The sequence below is a fragment of the Telopea speciosissima genome, chromosome 6 (genome assembly GCF_018873765.1).
Source record: "Telopea speciosissima isolate NSW1024214 ecotype Mountain lineage chromosome 6, Tspe_v1, whole genome shotgun sequence".
NCBI classification, from domain to species: Eukaryota; Viridiplantae; Streptophyta; class Magnoliopsida; order Proteales; family Proteaceae; genus Telopea; species Telopea speciosissima.
In genome coordinates, this window is record NC_057921.1 from 25,336,360 (window position 1) to 25,348,130 (window position 11,771).

At 41.2% G+C, this 11,771-nt stretch overlaps 1 protein-coding gene across 1 annotated transcript; it reads right to left on the bottom strand.

Annotated features, from left to right (window-relative positions):
- Window positions 1-9,933: 9,933 nt before the first annotated feature.
- On the bottom strand, window positions 9,934-11,042 carry LOC122663927 (long-chain-alcohol O-fatty-acyltransferase-like). The gene has a single exon (XM_043859596.1). The coding sequence runs from the start codon at window positions 11,004-11,006 to the stop codon at window positions 9,948-9,950; it is 1,059 nt and encodes a 352-aa protein (XP_043715531.1). The 5' UTR covers window positions 11,007-11,042; the 3' UTR covers window positions 9,934-9,947.
- Window positions 11,043-11,771: the final 729 nt, after the last annotated feature.

An 11,771-nucleotide genomic window follows, 5' to 3' on the forward strand; every position in this document is an offset into this window, starting at 1 on the left:
TATGATGTCCACAAAACGTACACTTTGGTGGTGGTTAGTCACCTTGCTGCCCACGACCTCCACCACCATGTCCCCGACCACTTGGACTACCACAGGCCCGATTCGAACCTCATCCACAGTTAGTAGTGAATAGGGCAGACGTGTCCTTAGAAGGTGGATCAGATCATGACGGAGTAATGATCCTCTGAAGTCTAGAATATGCCTCATCAAGAGAAGGGACTGCTTCTCCAGTAAGAAGTTGTCAACGACCAAATTGATAGGTGGAGTTCAAACCTACAATAAACTTGGACACACAGAAATCCTCCTCTCGGTGTTGAAGGAGATCAAGATCAAGAGTCAACGGCTGATGCACACGAATTTCATCATGGATACCTTGTAAGATATTAAAATACTCACTAAGAGATTTCTCATCTTGTTAAAGAGTGAACAATGTGGAATGTAATTCGTAGACTCGAGTTAAATTATGTTCCGAGGAAAATCGTCGCTTCAAGACATCCCAAACCCCCTTTGCAGTGGGTTGAAACATAACATTGACTAAGATAGCAGGTTCCATACTATTCCATAACCAAGTAAGTACTGTATCATTTTCTCGCATCCAGTCTTCAAACATCTTGATAGTGGTAGGGTCTTTAGAATCACCAATGTCAGGAGGATCATTCAAAAGGTATTTTAACTTCCCATGAGCATTGATATAGACACGGATAGCTTATGCCCATAAAAGATAATTTTCAACACCATTAAGTTTAATGGTAGTAATTTGAATATGAAAGTTGTCCTTAGTTTCAGCCATGTCAACATGATTTGAAGTACAAAAACTATAGAATGTAAGTAACAGAGAATACCTTGAACGAAGAAACCAAAAAAATCTGATTCAATATTGAAGCAGATAGAAACACACCGATTGAGAGCCTTGATAAGCAGTAAACACACAAACCGAGTAGATTGAGTTGGAATCAATTTATCATACACACAATACCTTCCTGATCTTCAAAAAACCAGAATCCCAAAGGTAGATAAACCTAAAAATATATATATATTAGGGATGTAAATGGATAACCGAAATCCGAATCCGAATCTGCATCCGTGTCCGTTTAGGGGCATCCGTATTCGTTTAGAGATATCCGGGAAATAATCCGAATACTCCGATTAAAATCCGTCCGAAAAAAAATCCGAATACTTAATAATAAAAAATTAAATAAATAATGATTTTGACGGTTTTTGAAGATTCAATAGGTTCTAGAATATGATGAAAAGAGAATCATGATCTACGAGATATGGATTGAGAGTGAATTGTATCCACTAGGGGGAGGAAGGTCCAGGTTACACAAGGCAGAGATGTAAACGGATGGTCAAAAATCCGAATCCAATCCGCATCCGAATCCGTTTAGAGGTATCCGAATTCGGTCAGGGAATATCCGACTCCGATCACATCCGATCCGTATCCGATCCGAATCCGATCCGTTTACATCCCTAATATATATATATATATATCGCAGGTGATGGGAAACCAAAAATCAGAATCGTAGATACAAATTGGACTCCATGTGTATCGCAAATACAGAGGGACTCCAAAAAATAGATTCCAGAACCAGAATTGCAGAGTTGTAGAACCAAAATTGTAGATTTGATTCCATGCGTGGAGAAGAAACAGTTTTAGAACTCTAGTTGTCCTTACGTTATTACCGAACTAGGGTTTTAATCACACACCAGCAACATAGGGTGCTACACCCAACACGACAAGCCTGTAATAATCTTCAAACTGAATCACAGGTGGCAAAACTCTTCAAAAGTAGTGCTCTGATACCATGTAACTGAATCAAAGAGAAACATAATAGCAGAGAGGGAGAGGAATAGAGAATGGAGAAGAGCAAAGAGAGGAAAATTGGAGATTGATCTCTCGTCTAGCCTCGCACACACACTATTTATAGAATAAACAATTTACATAGATACATAGAAGGAAGTCAATTTCCTAGAACAAATAGGAGAATAAACCTCAGACTCAAAGATGAAATAGGAAACTAAAACAGGGAAGAAAAGGAAAATAAACTCCTCAACTAAAACCAATATCGTGTAGGGTCTATGGCCCTCCATAGACCCTAATTCCCACGAAATCTAACAATATTGTTACGTGCGAGATAATCTAGAAATAAAATAACAAAAGAAGAGAAATAATAGGGAGAGAAAGCTATGAGACAAAGAGAATGATAGGGGTTTTGGGGCTTTATGGACTAAGCCACTGGACATCCTAGCACAATTGGGAGGCAGACAATCCTCTTCTCAAGATAACTCTTAAGAGATAATTTAGGATTTCGAAAGTCACTTCTTTACTCGTTACTCTGCTATTATAAAAATCACAATAGTAGTTATCCATAGTTTCTTACTCTTTCCCTAATTTAACTCTAACTACCACCCTTCTCTCCACTACTTATAACTATTTAGCCACGTACTACAATAACTACAACATTTAAACACTATAATAATAATAATTAAAAAAATATGAAATCTTAACTAATTATTCCCTCCTAAACCGATATATATATATATATATATATATATAACGGTTCTTTTTTTTTTGTGATAGAAAGCCGCAGTTTTTATTAACTATAGCTAAATATTGATAGGGCTGATGTTCTTTGTGCCGCAGCGCAGGTTGCTCCCAGACACATGGGGGTGGGCATAATGACCACCTTGCCCTGAGTCGCAAGCCCATGTGTCTGGGCATAGCCTGTGCGGCGGCACAGAGAACATTCTCCCATACTGATATAACGCCACGATTTTTATTAACTGTGGTGGAATGAGTGGTTAACTCACCAATCAAAAGCAAACACGTATATATGTATATACGACCGCGGTTATAGAAACCATGGTCATTAGTGAAAATTCAAGATTCAACATTCCCGTCTGGGTTTTTGATTTCCGCTCTCATCCCTCGCCTCTTTCCCTTATTTTATTATTTAGTGAGGGAGAGAGAACGTGATCAAAACACACACACACACACACACACACACAGAGCAGGACGAGAGCTAGAGAGTGAGGAAGAGAGAATGTGAGATAGGGGAAATAGAGGGGTTGCGGCAATCTCTTATGTGCAGCCTCCCTCTTACTCATTATAACCCTAGTGGGTCTGTGGGTCCCACGGCTGCCCCAACTGGGTGCCCATGGGCCCGACGCATAATGTTTAAAATCTCCCACTCGCCCACACACGACAGGTCATCTCAATCATCCAATCAAATCTCTACTCAAACGTGTATCTCCTCATACAAGAAATGAAGCGTGCAACCTAACGAGATAGAACAAAGTTTGGTGTGCTATATAAAGCTTCCATCTAACCAACATAGCACATAACTCATATACTATTTGGGGTACCCTAAACAATCCAACTACACCCGATCCAGCACTCCAGCACTCTCGATCCCTCATGACTACGTCAAAACATAAACATGACAAGTCGCTCGGGCAATGAGTCACACAATAAGGGTGTAATTTTGAATAGTTTTGCTTGAGCCCCACATGTCAATCCGGCTATGCCCAATAGTTGTCCCAATGGTGTCCCGCTGGACCGCATCATCCATGATCCTAAGGAGCATGTCAAAGTAGTGTCATTTGATCCATGTGGCTAACACAATGATGAAGCAGGGATCCATTTAGTGACTCTCACAATTGGTTGTAACAAGCACATATAGTATGAAATATGTTATGGTGCTTCTCCCACTTAGTTGGGCATGTCACTCATAAAATATAAAAGGATACTATATGAGTCTGGGTCCAGTCGCACTGTCAAGCACCTGATCTGAGTCTTTCAGTCCAATCGCCTCCACGACGCCTCCCTGAAGTCTCACACTCGACTATATAAGGCTACACTGAGATGTAGAATCTCTGTGTTCAACCATATAAAGGCCTTATCTTAGCTCTAACTAAGGTGCCACTTAGCTTAAAAGCTATCTATTCATCTTGCTCCCTATCTCTAACTGTTAAGGTGAATTTGGCTCATCTTGTTCACTAACTCCAGCTAGGTGAATCACCCGTGTGATTGGATCGATTTAAGCCGAGTGACATATTTACAAAAGAATGTGTACACACGCATATCACCGAAAATAAATATGTCTCATATATATAAATCAAGGGAATATACAAATAATGTCTAAAAGAAGCGTCCAAACTCAAAAATAGATACAAATCATCCACGTCAAAGGCCCATAATCCTAACATGAATAAGGAAGACGTCCTGAACAATAGGCTTTGTTGAAAGGATTTGCTACCATGCTACTTGTGAAGATATGCTTCAGAAGAACCTTCCCTTGCGCAACTATGTCTCGTATATAGTGATATCTGATGTCTATGTGTTTGACTTTCCCATGGAACTTGGGGTCCTTAGCGAATGCCAAGCTTATCGTATTATAACAGTTTACTAGCACCGCATTTTCTGAATGAGTGATGATGCCAAGGTACTGTAGGAACCTCCTCAGCCAAACAACCTCCTAAACGGCCACCGAGAATGCGGCATTACCCAGACTCCATTATGGATAAGGTGATGCAGGTCTGCTTCTTTCTACTTCAAGAAACAACCCCGCCTCCTAGGATAAATGCATATCCTAAAGTGGATTTGCGTTCGTCTCTATCACTAACCCAATTGGCATCATTGTAGCCTCTTAGTCTCAAATCCAAACCTATAGGTGAGGATGAGATCAGTGACACCACGAATGTATTGAATGATCCACTTCATTGCTTTCCGGTGGCCTGGTCCTGGGTTACTGTGGTAATGACTAACCATTCCAACTGTGAAACATATGTCTGGACGCGTGCACATCAACGCGTACATCAGACTGCCTATCCCTGCGGCACATTTGATTCTTCTCCTCATCGGTCTTAGGGCATTGGACAAGGCTTAACGTATATGCTTTGTCCGTGAGAGTGTCAATAGGTTTCGATTTGTTCATATGGAATCGTTCTAGGACCTTATGTAAGTCTCTTAAGACAGACCAAGGAAACTCCTAGAGTTATCCCTCACAATTTTGATGCCTAACACAAAGTCGGCTTCACCCATTCCCTTCATCTAAAAAGTAGAGGACAAACACTCTTTAGTGGCAACAATCATTTTCATATCATTCACATACAAAGATAGAATAAGGAAGCCTCCCTTGGACTGTTTCACATATACACAGTGATCCTCTTCAATCATTTAAAAACCCACAATGGTCTTCTTTAATCATTTGAAACCCCACAGTGGTAATGACATGATGAAATCTAAAATATTAGTACCTAGACAATTTTTTGAGGCATATATAGAACGTTTGAGACGAAAGACTTTGCGCACTTGTCCTTTGACCTCAAAACCCACTAGTTGATCTATAAATGCAGTTTTAACATCGATTTGGAAGAGTTCCAAATTCATTTTGGTGACAATGGCCAGGATGAGGCGAATGGAGGTAAGTCTTACCATAAGGGAGAATATCTCATCATCATCTACACCATCTCTTTGGGTATAGCCCTTCGCCACATGCATTCCTTATACTTGTCAATTGACCCGTTCGCCTTATACTTGACCTTTAGAACCCATTTATTCACAATGGCCTTACGTTCAGCAGGCAGGTCAACTAACTCCCATACTTGGTTCTTCCGCATAGAACTTAGTTCATCCTCCATAGCAGCTTACCATGTTTCCTTAGTAGGTGAGGAGAGCGCCTCCCGCATAAAAGTAGCCTCATCCTCATCCTTTGGAACACAAATGAGAGCTTCTCCTTCAATCTTAAAGAAACGACTGGAATGTGTCCACGAGTGCTCCAACACGTAAGGGATTCTTGATCATCTAGTGGTACACTTCCACTACTAGTTGGTACACTCCAACTAGGCTAATGATCAGTCTCACTATCTCTAGCGATTACAGGATGAGTCAATTCCCCACTCTCGCTGAGAGTAGGTGAGATATTAGTGTCATTCTAACTCAAAGAGGTTGAGATTCCTACTCGCATCACTAATACTAGGAAAGTCTGTCTTAGTGAAGTCAACATCACGAGACTCTATCTCGGTCATTCCTCCATCAGGGTGTTCACTGTAATTACGTAGACCTTTGAGTTATCAGAATATCTTATAATTTCCTAGCTCTAGATCCTAGCTTCCCAAACTCATGGGAGGTGTTGTGAATATAACCATCACTTCCCCATGGTCGCATATGACCTAGGGTGGACTTTACGTCTTTCCAAAATTCATAGTGAGCAGAAGCAACCGACTGTAAAGGCACCCGATTAAGGATGTAGGCTACAATTAAGAGAGCATCCCCCCTGAAGGATATTGGAAGGTTACCCAGGGCCATCATCGACCTAACATGTCTAAAAATGTCCTATTTCTCCTCTCCACTACACCATTTTTCTGTGGAGTGTGAGGAATAGTCAATTTTCTGCATATCCCCTTTTCCTCACATAGTTCCCAAAACTGGTCAGAGAGATACTGGTGTCCCCGATCAGTGCCCTGCGTTTTTAAACTTTTGCTTAACTGATTCTCCACCTTTGTCACGAAGCGTTGAAGCAATCTAAAGCCTCATAGCGGTGATCGATCATATACATATAACCTTATCGTTTATAATCATCAATGAATGTGAGAAAATATGAGGTGTCATGTCGTGCCTTTACATTCATTGGTCTGCATATGTCCGAGTGGACAAGCTCAAGAGGCTGGGTGGATCAAATTGCCTTTCCAAAAGGCTTCTAATGGGCCTTACCTATTAGACAGGACTCGCACGCGGGGAGATTGACTTTACCTAGAAGGCCTTCTCTAGCTAGCCTAGTCATCCTATCTACCCTATGTGTCCCAGTCTAGCATGCCAAGTGATAGATTCGGAATTATCACATGCATCAATCACATAAAAAGAAGATGTGGCAGAATCAATTAAATCTAATTTAAAGAATCCATACAAAAAAATTCCATGTCCAATCACACTACCACTCAAAACAAAACTCAAAAGTATCACCATCAATATGAAATAAATATCCAAAAGATGACAATGTTGTAACTGAAATGTTACCTGCTTTGGCTCTATGCAATCACGAGCAAAGTGCCCCAACTTTTGGTAATTGTAGCACTTGACCTTGGATATATCTTTCTTTCTGCCATGTTTGCCCCTCTGGCGCTTGACAGACTTACCTTCCTTGGGCACTTGGTTCTTAGCTCCACCTTGTCTTCCTGGATTGCCTCGTCTCTTTCGCTTAGACCCAGATGTTTTACACTTGCCTCCCTGGGCGAGAAGAGTAGTTATGCGGTTTGCTTCTTGGCGCTCCGCCTCAAGCTCGACATGTTGAGCAATATCAACAAAGGTTCTTATATTCTCACTGTGGGTGAGAATACGCTTCATAGGAGCCCAGGAATTAGGGAATATCCTTATAACAGCTTGAACCTGTTGCTCGTCAGTTAGGTTGGTTCCATCATCTTTCCACTTTTGAATCATGTCTTTAATCACCTTAAGGTGTTCAGACATAGTGTGTTTGGGATCCATCTTGTACATCTCAAGGTCATGCTCCTTAACTTTGTAGTAGATGTACCTTCGAAGATAACTTTTAGCTGGTCCCACATAGACTTAACTATGGTGCATTGTTCAAAATCACCAATGAGGTTGTCATGCATTGCGCTTAACATAATAAAGTGTGCACTTCGATCCTTTGTCACGCACTCGTTGTAGGCTTTCCATATCACGGTGATGTGAAGTGGTAGTACCCTCTGCAAGCCTGGTCATTTCAATGGTCAGGTATTCTAAGTATTCTTTGTCATTGTGCAGAGATTGGATCCGTCGTTGCCACATATCATAGTTGGGTCTAGTCAGTTTTTCACCCTTGGTGAGGTCCTCAACGACATGTTTAGTGGCCAAATCACTATGCAACGATGTGTAAGGTTAACATTAGGTACACATAAATAATTTGGTCTTGAAACCCTGATTAAAAATAATGGCTCCTTAGTCCACACGATGAGACCAAAAATTTCGCTATGCTCATAATCAAATCTTACATGTGTATGGCTCAAGGGCATATAATTTTAACGATTTCTAACAAATATAAAAAGGAATGGGCATCTCCAATCTATAAAATTACGGCATACATACGTGCGAATGAATCCCACAAAGGAACCTGATTGGTACTTAAAGTGGAATGTCGAGGTGGTGTAAGTGTATGTTATACAGTGTGTGGTGCTAACCTTTTACAAAGCTTCTCAAAATTATAAATCACATTTGCCCAATAAATCACAACTTTCAAATCCTACTACATCAATCTAAAAGAGTAGGGAGCGCTGCACTTTACATCACACACGAAGCCTACCTCTAACGTACATACATAAGAACATGCCTAAATGTAAAATACCGATCATGATCTCCAACCCTGAATACGCATAAGCATACATAGGTCGGTGGGTGGAGATCAACCATATATCCCAACAAGTTGAGTAAGTCAAATATGGTCAAAACCGCCATAAGAGGGTAAAATTATCAATTTAAATTTGCAAACATATTAAAGCAAAAATAAAATCTCAAGGTCAATTTAGTAATCTCAAAATTAGAATTTAATCTAAAACACTTAAGCTAAAAATAGCCCAAAAAATGTTGAATAAGAATATGGGTGAAGAGGAAGAATCTCTTCACCCATCTTCTTCCTCAAGAACCCTAATAAAATCCCGAATATTTTTTATGTTAAATAATTACTGGGGGATCGACATCAACAGTAGCAGCAACAGATTTGCGCGTACACACACCCCAACAACAGGCGTAGCGGCAGCAACCACAATAAGGCTATGATAAAAAAAATAAAATAAAAAAAAATACCGCAACAGCAGCAACAACAACAATGCATCTAAAGGTTGCATACAGGTGTACTAGCTATAGGCCTTGGCTATGCTTAAAATAAATGATTTCAGACATTAATGGCCAACAACCCCAAAACCCCACTTTTTGTGAAATAACCTACAGATCCAAAAAACCAGAAGTTGCACAGCCGCACATGTGCATAATAGCACAGCAAGAAGCTAACGCGGCCCTCATAGGCGTGCAACAGAGACTGCCAACAAGAACATGGCCATCATGGGTGCAAGGCAGTGGCCAACGGAGGGCGCACATGCAACAGGGGAGGCCAGCAGTGGTTCGACCAAAGTGGCCTTGCGCACCAGAAACAACTGTAGCCTCAAGGTCATGCGTTTCAAAGGGAGCAGCAAGAATGGCATGGTTGTGGCCAAGTGCGAGGATGCGCGGCGATTTGCGATGATGCACAACGATGCGTAGCGCAACCAAGAACACAGGCTCTGATACCAAGGTTAAAAGGAAACAACACGGGTTTAGAATTACCTCGATGTAGATTTTTCACACAGTGGAAAGGATCCGATTGCCTTATGCGTTGATTCGCACCAATTCTGATATCACAAGCTTTGCAATGATCCACAAACTCATTAGGTTTCTCCAATGAAGATTCCACACACCAAATCCAAAGGAACAAGATGGAATCCCTAAACGATACTCATATGCACAAAAACGTGATCAAAACACACACACAGACACAGAGAAAGAGAGAGAGAGAGAGAAGGCAGGACGAGAGCTAGAAACTGAGGGAGAGAGAATATGAGACATGGGAAATTGAGGGGCTGTGGCAATCTCTTGTGCGCAGCCTCCCTCTTACTCATTATATACATTTGGGGGAACCACCATGTGGCACTCAACCTCCAACCTAATGAGTCTATGAGTCCCATGGCTGTCTCAAGTGGGCGTTCATGGGCCCGACCCATAATGTTTAACATAACAAAATACTTTCTCGACATCCATTCCCGCCCTCTCCCACCCCTCATTGTATGGGATCCCATTCACCATGGGTGGAGGGAAATACGACCCTTAATTTTATACTTGGAAAATGAAATAAAGATAGTGTACACAACTAATGAGTAAGAAATCAACAAAGAAAAATTTATTATTTTTGTGAGTATTTTCAACGAAGACGGAACTTGTCCTTTACAAAGTCAAGCAAAATACTATACTCCCTTATCGCTCCCTCATCCACATGATTCCTTGTAATTTGTGGAAAGAACAGCCAATAACCGGTAAGAGCCACAAATCCAACCGTCAACGGACCCGAAATCGCCCGATGCAGTTCAAACCTTCCCTTCAAACCCTTCTTCACCACCACTTCCATAGCCGTACAGAATCCATGGAGAACAAAGAACCACGTCACCTCCCATGTAGGACTCACACGCGTGAGATAAAAGTAAATGACCTCGTGCATGAGACCCGACACCAGGAACGTTGCCACAAGGGCAGACAGTAGGGCCCACTCCCTCCCTAAAATACTTGTAGAAATACTTCGTATAGGATTATATACAGTAGGGCGTAGAATACTCGTAACCATGAGGTTCCACCTTCGACCCCAGAAGTCTTGTAAGGAAGTAGAGAGGTAGGGTTCATCGAACTGGGGTTCGAGATCTAGACCCAGCAGGGTTCGAGCAAGGGCTGCACCAATGGCTAGAATGATTTCTACGCCGAGATAGATGTGGCAGCAGTAGAGCGCTAAGATGACCATTGGGTGTAGCTGCGTTCTATAGTCATAGATACGGATCACAAGTGCCAAAAGCAGGGCTTTACAGAACATAAGCAGAGCCGATTGGGGCGATTTAGTGTATTGGAGAGATGGGTTTTCTTTGAGTTTGGGGATCTGAGATGGGTTTTGTTTGATTTTGATGGGAAGACAAGAAATGGAGATGAATTGGAGGAGCGATGGAGTAGGTTGGGTGGTGAGAGATAAAGGGCCTTGATCGAAGGAGAAGAGTAGAAGCTTGAAATTTGCGAGCCAGGTGAGGTAGAAGGTTGTTGGACCTAAGAGATGGATGGAGGAGAGGTTGAATGGGAGAACAATGAATAGGTAGATGACTGGGAGAAGGGAGAGGAGCCTGAGTTTGCCGTCTGGGATCTTTGCAGCTATGAAGTAACAATAGAAAAGAGAGATGATTGCTGTAATCCATACTTGGATAAAGCTCTTGATCTCTTCTTCCATTCTGCTTCCTCTGATGGTATTTTTGAATCTCTAACCCCCACGCCAGATTTCTGCAGAGACGAGAGAGAAAGAGGGCGCATTGTAGCAATATCTTGCTGTCCTGCTACTTTTATTTGGCAAGAAATGAATAAAAAAAAAAAAAAAAGAAAGTAAAAATATGTTGGTCAATGGGAAAGAAGAATTTTTCCCTTGAATCTGAAATCACTTCGGTAAAAGGTCCTTTAATGTTGAAATTTCTAGGAAACCGTTATCTTTTCGAATAATACAAGGAAAAGGTTTTTTATTTTTTTGGTAATGAAAATGGTTCTTTTCAGTACAATTGTTTTTATTTTGGTAAAAAGCATTTATTAAGAATAAAGTGAAACCTCATGGCCGTAGGTTACAAAGATCACTAAGCCAGGATCGGAAATGGGTCATACCATCATAAACGTCATTAATAGTGTTCTTCTTGTCAGGGAGTCAGCCAGGTTGCTATTCTCCCTTGGAACATGGGTAAAAATATATGTTTTAAAGTAAGTGGAGAGGTGAATAATATCCTCTAGAATAGCCCATAACCTGAGTGGAGAAGCATTGATTCCCATCTATAAGTAAGAGATAACATCCTTATTATCCAATGCGAGAAAAATACCTTCTAGCAGAGATGATCAGATAGCTAAGGCTTCACCAGTAGCAATATCATCAAAGGATGTAGGAACCGAAACAACATGAAGAACTCTCCCATTAAAATCTCTACAGATTATTCCAAGGCCACTTGTGGAAGAGTTG